Source organism: Anoplophora glabripennis, unplaced genomic scaffold, assembly GCF_000390285.2.
Source record: "Anoplophora glabripennis isolate ALB-LARVAE unplaced genomic scaffold, Agla_2.0 scaffold175, whole genome shotgun sequence".
NCBI lineage: Eukaryota > Metazoa > Arthropoda > Insecta > Coleoptera > Cerambycidae > Anoplophora > Anoplophora glabripennis.
The window spans coordinates 51108-75634 of NW_019416926.1; the positions used below are offsets into that span (position 1 = coordinate 51108).

Below are 24527 nucleotides of genomic sequence, written 5' to 3' on the forward strand. Positions count from 1 at the left end.
CGTCGCGCTTCGGTGGCGTTCCCATTAGCACGACCATACATGAAATGCATGTCTGTTAATTCTGCGTTAGAGTAACCAGCCATAGCGAAAAAAAACTTGTGCACTGAGAACAACTGTCAAATACGTACTGTTTAGTTCACTAAACATCAACCAACTATTATAAGAAAATACACAACGTTTTTGCAAAATAAAAAAAAGGCTAGAAAACATAAAACATTTCATATCTCCGCAACCGTTACTTTGCGGACCCATGTTTATTGAGACTTTTCTGCTTATTTTGGTTCATACTATTACCTCCTTAAATATTTTACACTCTTTTTTTTAACACCCTGTATACTTGAAATCAGATGTGTTAATATTATGCGATGTATTTGAAAACTTTAGAAAAGTGTCTTTGAACAAATATAAACTGGATCCATGTCAGTATCTGAGCGCACCTAGCTTGGGGTGGTACGCCATGTTGAGATTAACAAAAATAGAGTTGGAGCTTCTGACTGACATTGAAATGATACATTTTTTTAAAAAAGGTATTCGCGGTGGAATCAGTCAATGTTCCGGTAGAAAACATATCGCAAATAATAAGTTTCTTCCAAATTTTAATCCAAACGAACCTTCGTCTTTTATAACATATTTGGACGCGACGAATCTATATGGGCATAGTATGTCACAGTGTTTACCAACCGGGGGATTTACGTGGTTAACAGAATCCGAAATCTCCCAGTTGGATGTTATTGATATTCCAGACGAAGGGCCTTATGGTTATGCATTAGAAGTAGATGTAGAATATCCTAAAGAATTACACGATGCTCACGCGGATTTACCGTTTTTGGCTGAGAATATGGTTCCACCAGGTGCAAAATCGAAAATTTCCAAATTAATTCCAAATTTAAATAACAAAAGTAAATATATAGCACATTTTAGGAATTTGAAAGTTGCAATTAGAAACGGTTTGAAGGTAACGAAAATACATCGCGTAATTAAATTTAATCAGAGCGCTTGGTTGAAAGTATATATCGATCTTAACACAGAAATGAGAAATGCCACAAATAATAAATTCGAAAAAGATCTCTATAAATTAATGAACAATGCTGTGTACGGCAAAAGCCTAGAAAATGTTGATAATAGGAAAGATATTAAACTTGTAACTCATTGGGAAAAAGTTCGTCAATCGTTTGGGGCTAACACGTTAATCGCTCGACCGAATTTTAAGACATGCACAATTTTTTCAGAAGATTTCGTGGCTATACATATGGGCAAATTGAAAGTTAACTACAGCAAGCCAATATACCTAGGCTTTAGTATATTAGAATTATCTAAAACGGTGTTGTACAATTTTTTTTACGACACAATAAAAACTAATTTCGGCAATAAAGCTTCTTTATTGTATACTGACACCGATTCGTTAATAATCAAAATTTATACCGATAACTTTTATGCTTTTATGAAATCGAATATAGATCGCTTCGATACGTCAAACTACAAGGATGGAAATAAGTTTGATGTTCCAGTATCTCGCTCGATATTGGGCAATTTCAAAGACGAATTTCCATCTGATCCAATAACAGAATTCTATGGCACGGGAGCTAAAGCATATTACGTAAAATCCATAAATAGTGAATTGAAAAAGGCTAAAGGGGTTAAGAGGTCTGTTATAAAAAACAATTTGACCGTGGACGATTACCAGAAAATCGTAGATCGGGGCGGTTTAATTTTCAGAAAAATGAACTCTTTCCGAAGTGAGTTACACAACATTTATACGGAATTAAAGAACAAAGTGGCTCTCTCTCATTACGACGATAAGCGTTTCATCATTCCCAATACTGTTTCAACTTTACCCTGGGGTCACAACGATATCCAGTTCTATCAAACCGAATACGATAAAAATTTTGATTGGTTCGTGACAGTCATAAGCCAGACCGCTGGTATGAGTAATTCGGAAAACAATTTACAAAATTTAATTCGGGCACTTGAAGAAATTGTCGAATAACTGGAAAATCCATAATTATCAGAAAAAAAATGTATATTGTTGTATATATAACGTAATTTTATATTATTTTTAATAAAATGTATCTAACAATTATATCATTGCATGTGTTATTTATATTATGACATAATTTATATTTAAATGTGTTATTGTAAAGTGTAGTGTTATTTTAAATCGTTATGTAAATTGTATATCATATTAGTGAATTTTAATGTATTAAATATTTCCCTCTTATTCTTACAATTATAATGTGTTATAAATAAAATAAATAAATGATTTTAAACTTTTATTATTGACTTATTTGTTACATGGGTACAGAAAAATACATATAAATAGGTTAGATAAATATATAAAAACACTAAATCTATTACATATAAATAGGTTAGATAAATACATAAAAAACATTAAATCAATTACATATATAAATACATTAACACAAAAAAAAAATTGTTGCAACTTGTACAATGTTCGTTAGATTACTTAAATCCATTATGTACAGAACCATCCAAAGCATTGTATGTCAAGTAAGTATCGTGAATTATCAATGCATAAACTCGTGTATTGTCAGGAAAATGTCTTTTTCGAGTTTCAAACTCTAGTTTTATGTCTACAGTGGATGATTTCATGGCATCTGGTTGATGTGAACAATCTATAACAAATAGAGGATTTTTTCTGAATTCTCCAATATCCATCATCGGTTCATGATTATATTTATCATAGAAACTGCATCTAAAGTTTTCGTAGGCGTAGTAAGCTGCGGAATCTAGTTTCTTTTCGAAATCCAAATTCCAACGTTCATACGGATACACTTCTGAATTTAAGTATAACCGAATATTGCTCATATCTGCATGATTGAATTGTGTAATATCCTTGGTTCTATTATCATAGCAATCAGTACTTTGGAAACAGATAATGATATATCGAGGTCTTTCTAAACTGTTTGTTGTTTTTATAGCCCAGATATCAGTGGCGGTTTTTCGGAGTGTTGGTAATTCATATAAATCCCACATACGATATGCCATCTTAACTGTAGCATTAGCGCCACCTTTATTAATACGATTTAATAGTTTTAATTTTTGTCTATCTTCAGGGACAATATGCCTTATCTTCCATTCAATTTTATTAATTTCAAGGTCGGCATCGACTTCTCCGATATAACAATTCTTAAAAGATCGGGCAATTATCAGTATAAGCTCTTGCTTGACATTGAGAATGCTCCTGGTATAATCTTCTGCAAAACCCATAAGATATTTTAGAGGTAATTTCCCACTAAAAACATGTGTTGTTATATCCAAAATATCTTGTTTTTCTTCTGTTAGTCCCCATCCGTAAGATAATAGCGATTTTAATTGCATTTGGCCCCATGAAACCATTGTTTTCATTGTTGTTGTTATACCAGGTTTTCGAATGACGGCTACTTGCTCTCCACCCATTTCATAACGAATTTCATCGAAAAGAAATGCTAATGCGTTGTTGGATAAGTAGCACACTTTATTGGCATCGCTAGGGGTAAATTTGCCTTGTATATATATGTAACTTTCGGCAATGTCAAGAATAAGATCTTGGAAGTGAATAGGAATGCGTATCTCATCGGAATTTCTGTAGTACGGCGATCCATATGGTTTGTATGTATGTTCGTGTAAACTCACAAGTGAATTGTCGAACAACGGTTCATCAAACACATCCAACTTTGCACTTGTCGACGCCATTAATTACAAATATTTAGGTTTAAGCTTTAACCCAATCGACTGAAGAAAAATACGATCTCTAGTAGACAACTTAGGTGTTGACTGTTTAACGTTCTTACGTGGAATCACTTTTTGCTGGTGATGATGATGATAACGATGACGATGATGATTGTTTTCTATGATTAAGACAAAACCCTATTCCGTATCGATATATCAATTTAATTCCTTTAGTTCTAGTTTCACAATAATTTTCTCACTACAAAAATGCTACTAGAATACCATTATCATCCAATATACGTAATGTAACACTTAGCACGCTCGAGTGTCCAGATAATGTGAATGTACGGGACATGACTAACGCATATAACTTGTTAGCACTTTATTTTATTGTTGTTTACAGCAACAATTCAGACGTACTTCATCTCTTGATATTGGGGGGGAACGTCATATTAACCCTTGCAGTAAGATTATTCTCGGATGATACTGTAATATCACGTACATTGCAGTAACAGCACAAAAATTTTCTTGGTGCAGGTCCATCATTCACATCAATAGACTGGGATGTGTTATCATCACTGTAATGCTCCAAACAGTATTGATATTTCAATATATCAATGTCATTTTTTAGATGTTTTGGTAATTTATCCCACACCCATGCGATTTCCTTAGTCAATTTTGTAAGAGTTCGATGCATGGAGAAAGCTCGTACAGAATCAGCCATCCTTTTAATTTTTTCACGCTCTTGATTTGGTGTTGTTGTACAATCCATTATTACTTAGAAATTTTAAACACAAATGTCCACACCACACTGTATTGTAGCTCTGTTGACGCTCGTAATTATAATAAATTTTTATTTTTGGGTTTGATTTTATGTAGAAATATTTTACAAGCTCCTTGGGTGGGGGGAGATCTCCAAAACTGTCGTAGTAATTAATAATGTTACCGATTTTCTTGTATGCCACCCAATGAGTTCCCTGACCATTTATACTATCTAAATTCAAAACAGCCGATTCGTTATGTCGGGCACCTCTCTCAGGAAGATTGTCTCGCATAAATACACCTCGAAAATATGGAATTTTTAAGATATCTGCATAATAGATAATATCTATATTGCTGAGAGCTCTTCGAGGTAGAGACTTTAGAAGTTTTTTGAATTGCTTGGGTTCAAATAAAGCCCTAAACCTGTTCGATATGGTTTTAAATATAATCCTTCGCCATTCTTTCCCAGGGATACAGATTCAATTTTTTTATTATTTGTTTTTTCAGATAGTCGTTGATTGGCATTTCTCACTTCGTTGATTGTTTTATATATACCTGCAGCACTGCCAGCTAAACTTCCCAACGCCGATAGTCCCGCAAATATTGGAATTAGGGGTAAAACTCCACCAACTTTCGGGATCGGTATAATTCGTGGGGTGCGAATATTTCTTTTACCCCCCGATGATTTCACATATTTTCGTGCTGCTCGCAAAGCGAATTGTGTTGCTTTTTGTGCGTTATTAGAAACGAAACGTTTACCACCAGCTTTTCGTATTTCATGTCGTACTTTGTGAACAATGGCACCCCCAAAGCTGACTTTTTTAATATTCTTCTTCTTCTTTTTATTTGTCTTCCTTTTGGTAACTGATTTGGATTTACAACCCATGCCTAGACGTTGTTTCGCCTTCATTATATTCGTAACTAACCAAGCACCTGCCTTTTCTTTCAAATTAGCGTCCTTTGATTTCACTCTGTTCCATGCACGTTGTTCTAGTTCATAATCTGCTTTATGTCGTGTTGGTAAATCTTTATAATTCTCGTACTTTTGATCATGAGCCATACAAAAAGAGTCTAATTTGTTTTTTCCAATATCCCCACGCGCTAATCGCTTTTGAAGTTTTGTTCCGGGTCCACAATACTGATAGCCCGGTAAATGTAATTCAAACGGTAGTTTATCTATCAGAGAATTTACAAATCCTTTTCCTGTCCGTGACACTTTATGTCTAGATTGGTTGACGAACGGCATTAAAATGAGCAAAAAGAAATAATCAAATATATTTATTTATAAAAAAATATATATATTTGACATAAACTAATTACAGCGTCGACGCACTTTGAATGCTAGCTATCAATTAAATATTGAGCACACAGCTCATTCCTAGTTATATAGTATCCAAAACTCAAGCGATGCGGGTTGTAAAACAGAAGGATTCATTTATAGTGGATAATTTCGATGAATATGTGGGAAGTGGTGTAAATGTTAACAACAATCGACACGGGCCGCTACTGCCTTCATCAATTAGAGCTCTGCTTATCGGGCCTTCAAATTGCGGCAAGACTAACGTTATGATTTCTCTAATAACACATCCATATGGTCTACGTTTTGCAAATATCTATTTATACTCCAAATCACTGTATCAACCAAAATATGAATATCTGCGTAAGATTTTAAACCCCATTGATGGATTAGGATTTTATACGTTTAACAACAATGTTGACATTGTTGAACCCTCTGAAGCTAAACCGAACTCTGTTTTTATATTTGACGACGTTATATGTGAGAAACAAGATATTATTAGATCATATTTTAGTATGGGTAGACATAAATCCATAGACAGTTTCTATTTGGCCCAAACATATTCTAGAGTGCCGAAACAACTAATCAGAGATAATTCGAATTTTATAATAATGTTCAAGCAAGACGAAATGAATTTACAACACATATTTCAAGATCATGTATCACCAGACGTTACTTTCAAAGAGTTCCTTAGCATGTGTGCAAAATCCTGGGAAAATAAATATGGATTTCTGGTCATTGATAAAGACAGAGAAATAAAAGAAGGTAGATATAGAAAAGGTTTGGATAGTTACATATATCCATAACGGATATAGAATTTTTGTGTTAATTGTGATGGAACCGATGATGGGTACACATCAAAAAATGAATAAAGCAGTGATCGATAAGGAAGAAAAAAATGATAGTGAAATAGAGTTGAAACGCAAATTAATAGAAGCAACCGATTCTGTTCGAAAGAAATTCAACTATATAAAAAACAGGCATGTTGAAAATCAAATGGCCTTGGAAAAAATATATGAGCCACTAACGAAACCGTTAAAAACAATTTCTGATGCAACTCAAGAAACAAATCGTAAATTTTATTCTACACAACAATATCTAACAACACCGCTTAAAAAAACCACCAGCTATAGTGCTTTGACGACTGAAACGCCCAAATTTGAGTCAAAGAAAACAATTATGGAAAATTCTTCTTTTATGGAAACACCGCCATCATCAACAATAGCAACACCTTCGAGTTCTGGGACATCTAGCGGTAGTGACAAAATACCCCATATAGTTTCAATTTATGTGGCAGGTGTAAGAGCTGGTGAATCTTCCTATGACACCAAGTATGGAGTGTATGTTGATACCGATACTGGAAAACTAAGTATGGGAAATACCGAAGTTCGATTTCACGGCAAAAATATCACATTTTCCAGAAATAATAAAAAACTTGGAACCTATAAAGGAAATCCTCAATTATATGATTTGCTCTTTTTAAAATTCCCCCCTAATGTAAGTTTTGGTGGATATGGGATTAACGATGAAAATAAAAAAATATTTGAAGAAATATTATATATAACGAGTGCAGCTTATAAAAACTATGATGTAGCATCAGGATACAATTATAGTAGAACAAAAAAGTATACTGAAGTCATAAAACCGTTGTTACATCACAGAATGACAACTCGATCTATACAAGGCTCAGGTATAATACCAAATAGAAAAATATACACTGGAAAAAAGGTAGACTACATATATTGGAATAAACCTAAAGAATTAATCAATCGCTTACGTTTACTGTGGAGTTCTAAAATGGCTGGTCATTCAGGACACGAAAATGAGATACTATCCATAATAGAGGAATTGAGAGAACAAGGAATTATATATTAAAAAAAATGAAATTATACATAATTTACAATATATAAACAAAGCATTACTTCAGTTTTAGTCAATAAAATTGTAATTCGGACACTATAGAACGATGGGCTCCATTGACAAATTTGGACGACGAAAAGTGGCTAGTTGTATAAGTTCCCGTGGTCCGCAAGATGTCGGATTCAAACTTACGAATGAAAAACAGTACGATATTCAAGGTAAACAATTAAAAAACATTGGTGAGCCCACAAACGAAAATGTTAGAACGAGTATGCAACACGTAAATAAAATTATAAATGATTGTAAAAAAGACACCCTCAAGGCATTACAACAATCCGCCAATCTCATAAGCGATAATTTGGTGGCTTTCGTGAAGAGAGAAAGAGCAGAAATCGTTTTAGAAGTTGTTAAACTGTTTAAAATTTCTCAAAATAAAATGGAAGAAGAGATTAGAGATATTAAAGTCAAATTAGATGAATTAAAAAATGACCTTGAAAAGAAATTAGAAACGCAAAATAATTTGGTAAAAGATATGGAAAAATTTGAGGAAATCCCTGTGAGACATCATGCCTCCGTTTAGATCATAGTTATAGATTGACACGAGTTATGTTAAGGATATATAATAAAAAAAGGAATAATTCGTCGTGATAAGACATTTCAAAAAAGAATGGGGAACATTTACGTACGTACTGTTCTATTAGTAAACTTGAATCATAATGTTCATTAGTGACACAAAACGACAAATTGTCAACGAATTACACAAACCGGCACGAAGAAACTTTTGCAGGAGGAGAACTATCATTAAAGGGTATGCAGACCTTTTCCAAATAGACTTGGCTGAAATGCAAGACTTTGTAAAAAAAATAAAGGTTATCGATATATACTTATAGTAATTGACTGTTATTCTAAATATGTGTGGACGAAGCCGCTAAAGAAAAAAACAACTGACGAAGTTTCTGATGCAATGAAAAAATTTTTTCGAGACGCTGTTATTACCCACGCAATCTGCAGAGCGATCATGGACTTGAATTTTATAATCGACAATTCTCCAAACTCATGCATCTGCATAAGATAAACCATTATTCTACATTTAGCACAAAAAGGCCGCAATTGTCGAACAGAATATAAGAACTTTGAAAACTTGGATATATAAAGAGTTTTCAGCTAGAGGTAATTATGTGTGGATTGATATTCTACCAAAAATTATAAGTTCGTATAATAATAGAGTTCACCGTACTACTGGTATGAAACCCATCGATGTAAAACCATCCACAGTATTGAAAGTGTATAACCACCCAAAAGTTGCCCTGAAACCAAAATTCAGTTTTGGAGACATCGTTCGAAGCAGCAAATTCAAAAATATTTTTCAAAAAGGATTCACAGCAAATTTTTCAACAGAGCTATTCAAAGTGATTAAAGTAAATATAACAAATCCAACAACGTATGCGTTAGAAGATATGCAAGGTCAACCGATCAAAGGATGTTTTTATGAGTGGGAATTGTTGAAAACTAAATATCCCAATGTATATTTAGTACAGTCAATATTGAAGAAAAAAAATAACAATACTTTTTTGCAAGTGGCTTGGACTTCCAGCATCCCAAAATTCTTGGATAAATAAGGCAGACTTTGTTTAATCATTATTATAAAACACATATTTATAGTTAGCATTAGGTATTATTGTCTTTTTGTGAATGGTTTTTTGTAATGAATTATTGTAATAAAATTTGTATCACTGAAGGTTATAATAAAAATAAACAACAAATATGATGAGTTTTATTTTTATATACATAAATTTCGGATGGTGGTAAATGGAAAAAATATATTTACTGCATATAAGTAATTACAATATTGTTTTATGTATCAAATAATTTTGAAGTAATCACACCAATATCAAAGCCAAATTCTCAAGGTGACATTCTCAAGCAATATTTATCTCTAACATTTAACGGAAAATATTTAAAATGAAGGTCATATAACATGCTGTAGGTATTATTCGCGCCAAACAAATGTAATTTCAAGGTTAACTCCAATGTTTTTAAAACACCAGCAAATTTGTTGTTGGTGCGATATTTTTAAATTTATTTTGAGCGCCAAAATGCATTTATATAAATAGATATACCTATTTCAAATGAATGTCCTAATTCATAGTATACATATATAATTTCAAGGTTAACTGTAATGTTTTAAATGTAAATCAAGTGAATGTCATCACACGATGTGATATTTTTTCGTTTTTACACACAAAACAAAAATTAATGTGCATATATTTTACTTAGAGCTAGCTCAAGGCCACCTTGTAATATTTGAATTATTTAACTCGAATCAAAGTAGGCGTGACCAAAATTATTGATCGTTTCGCTTGAAGGTCAACTTATATAACAAACCGCTATCAACAGCGCCATATTTAAATTTTATTTTAGCGCCAAACGTAGGCGATCGCAGTCTGTTCAAGGTTAAGCTATGTACCTATATAAATATTTGAATTGTATTTTAACCGCCGAAATAAATAGGCGTGGCCAAAAGTATTGATCGTTTCGCTTGAAGGTAAAGTTATAGAACAAGACGTTGTTGGCAGCGACATATTTAAATTTTATTTTGGTGCCGAAGTACACGTGGTTTCAAGGTTAAATTAAGCCAAACACCATGTGCTTTTTCGCGCGTTTTTTCCTCACGTGGATTATTTGGGTTCGTTCGTTGAATAGCTGGGCATTGGTATTCGTTCAAGGCCACAATCGTAAAATATTTGAATTTCTCCCGTGTAGGCGTGGTTTATATAATATCGATCGCTTCTAGTGTCATTTGAAGGTTATATTATATATTTGAATATTATTTTAACCGACATTTTAAGTAGGCGTGGCTATTTTATTGATCGTTTCGTTAGTTATTCTTTCATCCGCTAAATAGATGACTATGTATACGAGGGCAAGCATACGAGGGCAGCAGAATATTTTAGGAATTGTAATAGTTACTTATTTATGCATTATTAATTACAAACACTTTGTAGAACTATATATTGACTATTATTTTAGTATACATATTTATTTCTTTTCTCTTTTTACATATTGAATTCTATAAATTCGTTACAAACTTATGAACTTAGAGCTATGGTCACACTATAACGAAATATTTAAAAATAGCATTTAAATATGTCAACTGAAGGTCACCTCCTCATGTATCATTTCTTCCTATTTAACATTAGATAAATGTCATTTCAAGGTTAATTATGCTATTTATATACTTTTTTTCTCTACTCATTTAACAAATAAGACAACAATAAAAGTTTTAAAATATTTATATTTCTGTTATTTATTCCACGTTACAAGAGACAAATAGTTAATACAATAAAATTTGTTAATATTAGATATATAATATTATACAATTTTAAGATAATATATAAATTACATAAAAATTTAATGATATGTTATATATCAGCTTTATTACCAGCATTATTTTCTTGAGCTGATAATTTGTATTTTACAACCGCTGCATATGGTAGATAATCCAACAAATTAGAAATAACAAATTGATTTAGTCCTATCTCCACCATTTTTACACAAAAATTGTCCAAATTTATAGTTTCAAATAAATAATCACTACATAATGATGCACCACGGCGATGTTTTTCATAATCCTCTTCCAACTTTTTAATTTTTTCTTCAGAGAAGCAGTAATTCATGTCATAATTAGATGCGTGAAGACAATCTATTGCCACACAATCTAGCTCATTCATCAATCTCTTTACGGCTGACTGGAGGTCCCCAGCATCGGTCCAATTTTGACTAGCATAATGCATCCACATTTTCAATAGTTGTTCTATAAATAAATAAAAAATTATATGAAACGGGTATTGTAGTGATAAGATTATAACAAATTGATCATTACCTATAGGAATTATAAAACATTAACAAAGAAGCCACCTTATATTATTATACTGACTAAATAGTGTAAATTACTTCCTCTGTTATGTGTTTTGTAACCTTCTTTGGTAAAAAACACTTGAAATTGAAATTACACTTTTCATCAAACAATATAGCTAAAATGGACTTTCCAAAACGCGTATTGACAAAAGATAGTTTTTTTAACGGATATTGTGTATCAATTTCCAACGAGGAAAGTGACCTTCGCATAATATCATTGAATTCACCGTTAATTTTACTATTTATTTTATTTAATTCATCAATTGATAATGCCATTTTTATATTATAATTCCCTGTAATATCTAGTCAGCAATAAATACAATAATTGTTCTCACTTCAAAAATGTTTTTGACAAAAAATTTACACTATTGTAGACGCTTACTGCAGGGTTGGCACACAACGAAATGTAATTCTTCACTTTGATCTCCTCTCTTATATAGAAAATACACTGCACCACGTCACAATGTATGCACAACATTAAAACAACCATTTAATTTCAAGGTTAAATGCACTGTTTAAACGTAAATCAAGCAAATGACGTCACATAATGTGATATGTTTTCGTCTTTCGAACTAGCTCAAGGTCACCACACCCTCATAAGATACTTATCCACACCGATAGACATATTTCAAATTTAATTTCAAGGTTAACTGCAATGCAATGTCAAATGAAAGTCACCAACCTACGTCACTTTCGGCTTTCAGCCTCAAGGTCATCCATACACCATCGTCATTGGCCTTCGGCCTCAAGGTCATCCCAAGCCAGAAAGTGGAGGGGGAGACATTGAAACCGCTAAAACACCCTACTCCTACGAATGTCACTGTGCTGTGTGGGGACAAATAAAGCGAATTATAAAAAATTGCATTACATGTTTTAGATTTAGAACTCGATCTTGTCAACAAATTATGGCAAATTTACCAATAAATAGAGTTTCCATAGCGCGACCATTCCAAAGAATAGGAGTAGATTATGGTGGCCCATTTTTTATAAAATCCTCAAGATTACGTAAGGCGCCAGTTATGAAATGTTACATTGTAATTTTTGTGTGCATGGTTACAAAGGCAGTTCATATTGAATTAGTATCAAGTATCTACTGAATCATTTTTGTTAACTCTTAAAAGGTTTATTTCTCGAAGAGGGAGTCCGACAATAATATACAGTGACAATACTATGAATTTTCTCGGATCTAGAAATATTCCAGAAAATAGACTTTCTTCTTCTTTTTGGCAACAATGTGCTCACATTCAACAAATTTTTTGGAAAAGATGGTCTAGGGAATATCTTAATCGTTTACAAAATAGACCTAAAGGGCTCATACCTTCAAAAATTTTAAAAGTCAACGATTTAGTTTTATTAAAGGAAGACAATATTCCACTTTTAAATTGACCACGCGCAAGAATTATTGAAGTGAATCCCAGTGCTGATAATAGAGTGAGATTAGTAAAATTAAAAACAAAAGAAGGAATTTTTACAAGATCAATTTCTAAAATTTGCCTCTTTCCATATAATGATTAATGATTAAATAAAATTGTTAGTTTTTGTTGAAGATAAAACTTCAACGCGGGGGTGTATGTTGTGGTTCTGTAATAAATAAATTGTTGAGGTAACTAAGCAACAGAGTTTTTTATAAAAAAGCAGATATCTGAATTGAATTTAGAAAATAAATATATATGCACTTGACAACATAAATGAAAAGATAGAAACTTTACATTGCTCATAATTTCCCCAGTATTATAATAAAAAAGAAGATACAGTCCATTTAATTTATCTTATGGTGAACAGTTAAGCTGCATCAGGGCTTATGGTGTTCTTAATACTGGATGGATCTCGTTCAGAAGTGGTATGGTGATGCACGGCATAGTGTAGCACCGTGGTTGGTGGGTTCGGCCGAGATGGTGCGGACACTTCCGACGGAAGCTAAGAAAACGTAGGATCCTGTTTTGGATTAGCTGGCCGTTAGTCGTCGCACGATTCGGTTCGAATTTGGAAATGTTGACCACAGAAGGAAGCTCTACTGTGATTTTGGGGTTTGGCCGAGATCGTATGAGCGGAACGGCTGAAAACGCGGAAAGCGTAAAATCCACGTTTCCCCGTATAACGGCGTTGTTGCTCATACGATTCGGACGAAATTTTAATACGGTAATGCCAGCGACTTGAAGAGTGCTGCATTAATTTTTGAGACCGATCGCTCAAACGGTTCTTGAATTATGGGCGATAGCGTCCTTAGACCAATTGGAAAGATGAGTCTGTTTCCAAATATCGTCCTCGAGCGCGCCAGGGTTCGTCTTCAGGTTGCGGACGTCGCTGCTATAGGCACAGATCGCGTTATTGGCAGACCCGGGCGAGAAAGGCCGCGGTGTTGGAGAGATTGGAAACATCGGTGAAATTGGTCTTCGGCGGCGCTATCGCCGGAGGGATCGGTTTGATTTCATAGGGCGACGTCTGCGCTGAGATGCGAAGTCGCTGACTTGCGTCTCGGACGGCATCGAGTCCGATGGTGAAAAATGTACCGCGGTGAAATTACCCGTCGCTTGGCACGGCAACGGCGCCGGCGTCGGCGCGGAGGCGGGACTTTTCTGATTGGATTGGAAAGGTAGGCTGTTTCGCCTCCTTTCCAACCTGATGGCCTCAGGCATGTCCGCGGTTACAGGACGACGTCTGGGAATGTACAGGGCGTTAGAAAATCCTGAAGATCGCTCGAAAGCTGGAATATGTCATGATCGTTTTTTGCACCTGTTTATTCGTTTTACTGCGGCGTATTCGAAAATACCCAGATGGCATGACATATCATTCCTATTATTTGATAAGCTTTAGATTATTCAGTTATTACATGTTTGAAATTATTTATCTTTGTGGAAAACACCAGTAATTACGTGCTGTAAATTACCTTTAGCTGGAAAATTTTTGCGGAAGTTTTGATATTCTGCAGTTTTACGTATTTTGAGCTTCTTATTTCAAATTTTTTATTTGTCACCTCGTATCTTTGCCGCCGGAGCCGCCATAGATTGGTAAAAACAGAGATTTTTAAAGATATCTCGTTACTCGTTGCTTTTATAACAAAAATAGTTATGTAACAAATTAAAGACCAGGAAATTTGATACAAAATAAGTTCTAACCATTTTTTTCATAGAACCGACTCGTTTTGGATAGGAGATTAACAAAGGTTACCATTTAACATGCAGTGAAAAGTAATACTTATTTCCACACCACCATGAGGTAGAGTATATGGCGCGTTTTTTTCTGTGGCTTCCCCAGTAGGCTTAATGAAAATGAAATTACTCTGACGGACCAGTTTTATCGATGTTTTTGATAGTTGAAGGCAACGAAGTGTCAGAGTCGTGTGGGATGAATTCTTCTGGCGCAGTAGCTTCTTCTCTACTTTTTGTATCGATCTCATTACATAGTGGTTCTAAGCTAAGTCGTATCCGTGCCTTTATCGTCGTCATTATCTTCCAAAGCTTGGGGCATGTTATCACATCTATTGTCACAGTTTGAGCAAATTATAGAACAGTTGAGCCCTGCTTTTCTACATCCAAATACTCCCCGACATCCTTTCTTGCATTTACAAGAAATTAGTTTAAGTAGTTCTGAAGCAGATGCTTGGAGTGTAGTCAGATGGACAAGACCATTTTTGTCTTTCTTCCATCCACATTGATTTGCAAGTTTCCGGTGGTGTCCCGACTTTAAGTGAAACACACTGTATAATCACCAAATATCAAAACTTCCGCACATTTTTCCAGGTAAATTCACGTGGTTACTGGACTAATATGTTTATAACAAATTGATTTAAATTTACTCATATGCATAATTTACTGTAAAATTTACAAATAATTTTTGTAGGTCAGTGGCGTAGGAATGGGTAGTAAAGAGGGATTTTTTACCCCAACTTCTACGCCAATGAATCATTTTTAAATTCCGTAGACAATTCTACATACAAAAAATATATACTTGTTGAAAATCGGTATAGGGTATCGTTTTACCGAAAATCTCAGTTGAGTGGGAGATGGTTTTCCTTATAAGAAATTTAGTTTCTTAAGGATAGGAAATAAATTTTAAATTAATATTATTATAATGTCACGCATTAACTTATAATTCAAAACAATATTAAATCTTTACATCGGCGAAACGACTGGTAAATTCTAAATATAATATCTTGTGTATTATTTATCGCATTCGTAATGTGGTGAATTCACCCTGTAAGATCTTTTTTTTTTGTTGCACTACAGTGCGGTGGACAGTATATTCAATGGCACTTCCACTAAAATTTCATTTGTGCCAACCCGAAGCAATTATAGGTATCCCTGCTCATTCAAGTCAGTTAGTTTCAAACAAATATAATTTCTTCAAAAAATTACATCTACATATTAATAATTTTAAATCTGCGCTGTGCGTCCATTACACTATCCGTACTAACGATTGCCATGAAAAAACAACTAAGCAACAATACACTTATTTGTCATCTGGAACTGTCATTTTATTTTTAAGATTTGAAATATTAAAATAGTGTTTGTAAAAAAAAGGTTGAATATTCGTCTTTTCGGAAGAACGGTCTCCCATTCAACTGAGATTTTCGGTAAAACGATACACTATACCCATTTTCAACAAGTATAGGTACCTACCTTTTTTTATGTAGAATTGTCCACGGAATCTAAAAATGAATCCCAAATGATTATTAGGTCATTGACGTAGATGTTGGGGTAAAAAAAATCCCGCTTTACTACCCATTCCTACACTACTGGCCTACAAAATAAATTATGCACCTGTGCAAATGCAAACACCACACCAAATTTGAATCAATTTGTTATAAGCATACCAAAGATTTCGTAAATAATATGATTTTAACAGCCGACCAATACAGCCCTGTACAGTGAAAACGGTGAGACTTATTATTAGACCCTAATTCTGAATTATTTATTGAGTTATATTCGTGGTTAAAGCTTGATTCACTCGAACTGAAACACACTGTATAGCACCACAGACAATATAGCTTATTGCTCTAAGCTACATATATTGTCTGTGATAGCACTAACCTTCAGATCCGTGGATACCTCGTATTTTCATTTCGTCTCGCATTATACGAGTAAGTAGTTGCAAAATGTAGTACTCTACCGTATTAAATTAGTCAGCTTCATTTGTTACAGAATTTATATAATTTTTGTAACGTGTAAGATTGGCTTTTCTTTTACTATTTACTTTCTTACTTTTTTAACTTTTTACTTTTTTAAAGAATTTTTATGTAGTATCTACTCTGTTGCATATTTGTTTAGTAAAACAAATAAGCAAATAAGTATCTATTTTAAATAAAGGAAAGAATTAGAATTAAAATCTATAGTTTTTGTTAGTAGGTGTGACATATTTCATGTTATGTAATTGATATTAAATAAAATAAAATATACCCACATAATGTTGGCTTTATGAACAATTGTCATCCGTTTCCTTTTTTCTCGTTTTATAAACTCTAGTGCCCATCTTGCAAATCTTTCCGTATTTTTTCGTGTGATAATTTTTAAGCTTTCTACAACTCCATATTTCAATTCATGTTCTAACATCGCGTATTCTCCTTCTGTATTTTGTCTAAATAAAAAAATGTCTAAATTGGGATATTTACATCTTACATTTGGATAACTTTTACAATGTACCAAGTAAACAAATAGATCTAAATGCGAACGCAACGTTACATTTGATGAGGTATCTGCTAAAGATGGAATATGACCCTAAAATGATAAAATTTCGAAACATAGTTAATATAATAAATCAATGTTATCTGAAGATTATATACAGGATATATCGTAATTGCATGTCCTAAAGCATATTACGATAATGAAATTTGAAATTTCATAATAATTCCGAAACGATTTGAAGTAACATCTTGAAACTTATAAACCGATTCGGGACATAATTTAGTGGTATCGCCGAAGAAAATAAAATAAACAATGGTGTAGATATGGGGTTAGTAATATCATTTTTATATGTATATGTATGTTAGGTACCTAATAAATTAAGAGTACGAATCTTTTTTTTAATCATGTATAATTTTTCGAAGTAACAGTCCTAAGTTTACAAATAAAATGTCTTGTACATTTTTTTGTGATGTATGATTTCCTACATAATTGCAATTTTTGATATCCTTGAGTTAAAAAGTTGTTGATTGTTTGAAACAAAGACCCGTAAACAATTTTTATAAAGTTTCTGCTCTAAACCCAAGTAAAATAATTGTACCTACGACCACTACTGTAAATACTTAAAAACACACCGTCTGCGATCAATGTAAGATTCCTATTACGTACGGTAAAAAAATCGCACAGTTTTCCTAGCAACCGCCTAGCAACGGTCAATACAATACTGTTTGTATTGACCGTTGCTAGGCGGTTGCTAGGAAAACTGTACGAATTTTTTACCAAGCAGTGCGATTTTTTTACCGTACGACGTAATAGGAATCTTGCATTGATCGCAGACGGTGTGTTTTTAAGAATTTAAAGTAGTGGCCGTAGGTAAAGTATAGTACGTAATACGTGGTGTAATGCAATTACGCACTCATAGAATTACGCACTCGCCGCTACGCGGCGTCGTGCGTAACTTTTCCATTCGTGCGTAAAATGCTTTTTACAACACTTATTACGTAATATACTATTACGTTTGACGACTAAGCCATTACCTATGCAATTTGTGTATGCTGTGGAAAATGTTTTTTAATTTCGATTTAGGAGAGAAATTTTATAAAAATACTTACTATTAATCATTTATTTCAAATAATTTATCGTCCAATATGCCACTAATTCATCTGTGTACTAATTCCTTGCTTTTTGCTACAGAGAAAGTTGCAAATATTTCGAAAACAATACCTCCTGCTAAAAATTTACAAGCAGTTTTAGTTAGACAGAATTTGTATAACGTGGTTAAAAAAATTCCCATTATTATTTTTTAAATACAGAAACGACGAAATGACCCACTAACTACATCATATCTTCACCACAGATTAAATAATCTGTGTCTGTGTCTGACTATATTATGTCTCGAATCGATTTGTATTACACCTGTATGTTTCAAACATATATTTCAAATCTTTTCGGAATCTAAGAAATTTCAGAATTAATTTTAGAATTTTGCAAGGTCGTATCTTTGTAAACACTGACTAAAAACAGTTTATAATTTTCCATTCTTAATATGTTTTGCGACATACAATTACGGATTATAAATATTGCTACTACAGTTGTTAATATACAGGGTGTTTCTGAAACAAGTGCATTCCTTGAAAAGGGTGACAGACGGCACGAAAATGAACAACTTTTATCAAGTAACTGATGGTCTAAATGCTTCAATTTTCAAGAAAATGAACCATAAACATGCTGACTTTGTGGAGAAGTGGGTGTATCTAATAGTACCGTGTGGCGTGTACTATGGGAACTATGGGAATAATTATTACACCTCTGTCATGTACAAAGGGTTCAGGCATTAAATAACAATGATTTTCAGTCTTGTGTGTTTTGCCAGTGGTTTCGACACCAAATAGCACAAGATCTGGATTTTACAAGCAAGGTGTTTTTTTACGGATGAATGCTGTTTTACTAGAGACAGCAAACTAAATTTTCACATCATTCACTATTGTGTGATGCAAATCCTCACGTTGTACGATTCCAGCAACGGTTTTCAGAGAATGTGTGGTGAGGTGTTTTTGGTGACAGATTACTCTGTCCGATAATATTACCCGCACGTTTAAATGGTGCTGCTTATTTAGAGTTTTTTAACAAACGCCTTTACAAATCCATGCCCAAATGTTGTTCATGCAGGATATAGTCCCCTTCCCAGGTTTCTCGTGTAATTTGTGAATTTTTACATACCAACTTTCCGGAAAGGTGGATAAGACGAAATGGACCTATACGTTGGCCAGCACGAAGTCCGGCTTTTTGTGAAACAAAATGTGTACCGAACGCAGCAGATCTTCAACAGCGTATTTTTGCTGCAGTTAATGAAATTCGACAAAATGCCGGGAGTATTTGCACGTATGCGGACTAATTTTGGCCATCGTTTGGAAGCATGTTTATTAACACATGGAAACAACTTTGATCAATTTTTGTAGAGCAAATCATCTATTGGTAAGTAATTCGTTAATTTTTGTGTTATTTTTAATTGAGATTTGAATACATTTCAGCATTATCGAACACAAAATTTAAACCGTCAAAACCGCCATAAGCGCTTTCGCACTGCGGCTCATGGCAACTTCGATATGGCAGCTGGCTGTCCCACCATGGACGGCTTTAAATTTGTTTAAACCTTCATGTGAATTTTTTTTTTTAAATTTAAAACCTAATGTTTTAGACCATCGGTTGCTTAATAAAAGTTGCTCATTTTCGTGCCCTCTATCACCATTTTCAAGGAACGCACGTATTTCAGAAACACTCTGTATATAGCTAAACTATCTGCACAGGATATTTCAAACTTCTCATCTTGAACCTACTACGAAAAATCAAACAAATAATGATAATCTTAATTTAAAGTCTGAAACGAAACTTACTGCACCATATTTCTTTATTTAAAATGGATTTATAAATACAAATTACATAAATTTTATATATTTTTATCACGTTTTTATAAAAAACGCCTTATTTCATTTTACTCAATAAATAAATTTGCAATTGATGTAGTTAGTGTTAGACGCATTCATAGCGCAACATTGCTTCATATGTACGAGCCATACCACACGCATAAAAATTTTGTATCTAAGGTTGCCACCTTTTAGAAATACCATCCCGGGAATTTCCTATTTGGCTAAGGTGGGACATAGTGAAGTGCTTTAGCTAGAATTTTTGAGCGCATCCTACCTGAGAAACAAATGCAGGTGACATTTTTTTGTCAAGGTCAAGGTCAAAGTGAAATAACAACAAAATCACCGATGTTTCGATTAACGCTGAGATTCTTCCGTTCCATCGAACGACCGACGTTGACAACATATATCATTCCTTCCCCTTGGGCTTTGGAAAATCCACAAGAACTTAATCAACAGCCACAATGAAAATGCTTTAACAGTCAATGCTGCACGCTATACTGACATGATTAACCAGTTCCTTACACAGCAACTGAACATGTTTCCACAGAACAATAGCTGGTTCCAGCAAGATGGCGCTACTTCACATACCGCAAGAGCACCAATGGATTCAGTGCGAAGATTGCTTCCAGGTCGTGTTATCTCCAGACACGGAGACATTGAATGGCCCCCAAGATCGCCAGATCTTACGGCATGCGACTACTTTTTGTGGGGCTATATAAAAAGCAAGGTGTTGATTGACAAATTGCGAGATATTCAGGAGCTGAAAATGAAAATTAGGGTGCTAATATTCTGTCGGATATGTTGCGTCGTGTTATGCAGAATTTCAACGTTCAGCTTCAAGAGTGTGTGGAGAGAAGAGAAGGCCATTTAGCAGGCATATATTTTAAGAAATGAAAATGGCACACAATTATCTTATTATGCTATACTTTGTTTTAATTAAATACAGTTACTTTCGGAAATACGTCGTTTTCAAAATTTCCTGCTCCCATGGTCCACCTTGTACATATGCCCTATTACTATCAGATGTCCAAATATCGGTGGTAACTGATACATTTTTGACATAATTTAATTAATTTTTTAATGATGAAGCCTTCTCTGTGTAGTAATAGTACTGTATTATACAGGGTGTTCTGAAACTCCGAGGAGGTAATTCTAGGGATTAAACAGTACGTAATGAATTTTTCCTTCGAATTGTAAATTGTTTGCAAGTTACAGCTTGTCAAAGTTCATTTTTTAATTTTTCTTTTTAAATAATGTTGGATTAGTATCTCATTTGGCACACCTACTAAACAGATCAAGCTCTACTGGACCAGTCAGAGAAAACTTTCATTATGCGCAGCTAGAGGGCACTTTACCTAAAATTCAAAATTTGTTTTACTCATAACTTATTTCACATGCTACACAACCAGAAATTGCAACGTTATTGAAAACAGAAACATCAGAAAAAATGATGAACTCTTTATTCAAGCCGAGAAATGTAACCGTTTGGCAGGAAATCTCTATTAAAGTTTTATTAAACATCAAATTTTTGATAATTCCTTCTGTAATTAATCAAGTTGCCATGCTTTTAATAAATGTCGTTAGTAGTTATAACGTTACGAATTGTGACACAAATTGTTTAAAACAAGTATAAGTTTGATTTTTCACTTTCATTTTTTTTTCGACTCTGTGATAGCATTGTGGAAAAATAAGATGAGAATAATTAATTTACTAATAATATTTTATTTACTAACGAAGCTGATTTTAATAGATGGTATTACAAATTATCATAATGCTCATAATGATCATAATAATAATAATAGAAAAGAGACTTGAAATGAATGGTGGTCATTACGAACATTTGTTATGATAAAATAGGATTGAAAAATCTGTTATACTTTTGATATCTGTTTTCTATTATTATTATGACCATTATGAGCATTATAATAATTTGTAATACCATCTCTTGTAAATCCAGCTTCGTTAGTAAATAAAATATTATTAGTAAATTCATTATTCTCATCTTATTTTTCTACAATTACAAAGCCGAAAAAAAAAATATTATAGTGAAAAATCAAACGTAACGTGCTTTAAATAATTTTTGCTACAATTCGCAACAACATAATTACTAATGACATTTATTAGAATCATATAATGTCATATAATGACATCAAAAATTTGATGTTTAATAAAATAGTGATTTTCTGCTAAACGGTTACATTTATCGGCTTAAATAAAGGGTACATAATTTTTTCTGATATTATTTCTCTTTTAAATAATGTTGCAATTTCTCTGCTGTCTAGCATGGGAAAAGAGTTATGAACAAAACGAATTTTGGGTTCTAGATAAAGTATCCTCTAGAGACACATACCGAAAGTTTTCTCTGACTGGTCCAATAGAGCTTAATCTACATAGTGGGTGTATCAAATGAGAGACTAATCTAACTTGAATTAGTTATTTGAACTTTGACAAGTTGTAACTTGCAAACAATTGACAATTTGAAAAAAAATTAATTATTTTAATCCCTAGAATCACGTCTCGGAGTATTCTGATAGACTTTCATCAGAACAGCCTGTATACGTAGGCAGAATTTCGATTGATAGTCGTCTAGTGGGCCACTGCAACTCGCGGGAATATTCTAGGAACCCTTTATTTTGTACTAACAATAGTGACTGAAAATCAACTTTTTGAAATTTTTCTTTTCGATGTGTTTCTTTGGATCATTAGAACCTATATCTGCGACGTTAACCTCTAAAATTAATTTAATTTTAGCAATTAAACAATTAGTTGCAAAAAAAACAAACGAAATTAATTAACAAATAGCTGGAGCAACAATTTCACGGTCAGTTGAATCGGCGTTTGGCACACATGTTGGTCATCGGATTGACCGTCTTATCCATAAATTTCATCAACATCCATAGCTTTTTGCAATAATAATGCGGAATTTTCGAAAACTGATATTTCCTTGTCATTTTTTTCGAGTTACTATTTGGATCTTATCATTCTACGTAGGTACCCTTCTCCGTCATAAAGTGCAATAAAATGTCTACTAATAATTTTTTCAAGTTTTCAGGTTTTTATGATCTAATTCGACTAGAGTATTTTATCCCTATTTTCAACATAGTGAAACCGAAACTAACGAGTAACGATGCTGATGCGAATCTGAATCTGAAGTATCAATCAGCGGCGATCATTTGAACTTAAAGAGAATGGAAACCAAACTGAATTACCTAGACCAATCAATAGAGGTTTTGTTTGGGACAAATATACTAGTAGCAAACGGACGGTGCCATCATATAAAAGACAGTCTGTAGATTTATGCTTATATTATGTTTCCTATTCCAGTTTACCATTAATTAGTTTTTTATAAACATTTTTATGCAAAAAATGCATTTTTTTTAGTTTTTTTGCTTATAAAACCTAAATTAACGAAACAATCTGAATGCTATAAAGAGACAATTTGTAGAGAATCGAAATACGAATAAAACGGGAGGTCGACCGATTTGATCAGTTAATTAATAGAAACGAAGAAAACCCGGAACCATTTTTTAAGTTGTAAAGCTGACCCTGGGCACAAAAGTAGTGAATTATATGTACTTTAAATGTGCACAAAGCAGGCGCTGTGGAACCATTAGTTTTGGCACAATAGCAATTTACATTTTTTGTTGCACTATTTTGCGAAGTTTCTCCATGCGTTAGAGGTGGTCCGATTTTAATTTTTCAGCCGGATTTTAAAAGTAGAAGTATAAAAAATATGGAGCACATACGCTTTCAGATCGATTAAAAATCGGCTTTTCATCCGATTCTAGATATCATTTGAATGCCGAGTATCCGATTCTTGAAATAATCCGATTCTGAACATCATTGATTCTTTGGATCTTGAGATTCTTGAGTGTGTTTATGGGATAAAGATTAGAAAAGCGAAGGAATAAGGAATTATGTTTAAACTAGAAGGACCCGGCAAACGTTGTTTTGCCATATAAATTATTCCTAGGATTATTTTAGTAGATTTTTCATAAAGAAATTTCACTTCTACCATATATATTATATTTAGTGTTATTCAGTGTATATCGTGTATATATTTTTTTTATGAATGGTAATAGTAAATGTCATTATTATGGTTGATGCACAAACAATAATAATAATGGCCGAAAACTGTAGGGAGTGAGAAACGGCTCATTGTGTGAGAGAGATCTCATCCCTACTCCGTGCTGTTTACTGGGTCAGAAGTGACACCGGTCGACGCCTGGCGGGGATAAAAAAAATGATCAAGTGATAATTGATCAGTTATCGACCGGGGTTGAAAATTATTGAATTACTAATATCGCTATTAAAAAATAAGGGTTGATGGTAGAAGGGTGAAAATTTAGGATTGTATGTATTTTTTAAGGCCACATCATAAAAAAATAAAAAAATAAAATTTTGTCCAAAAAACAACAAAAAAAAATTTGGGGTGGACCACCCTTAACATTTAGGGGTATGAAAAATAGATGTTGG

The 24527-nt window shown here is 33.3% G+C and overlaps 1 protein-coding gene across 1 annotated transcript in view; it reads right to left on the minus strand.

The window, feature by feature from the left end:
- LOC108904779 (isocitrate dehydrogenase [NAD] subunit gamma, mitochondrial-like) overlaps positions 1 to 24527 on the minus strand; it is an 80207-nt gene that overhangs the window by 37823 nt on the left and 17857 nt on the right. The window contains exon 4 of the mRNA XM_018707454.1: positions 16907 to 17220. Coding sequence (XP_018562970.1) covers positions 16907 to 17220 — 314 coding nt within the window. The remainder of the gene's footprint in view (positions 1 to 16906; positions 17221 to 24527) is intronic.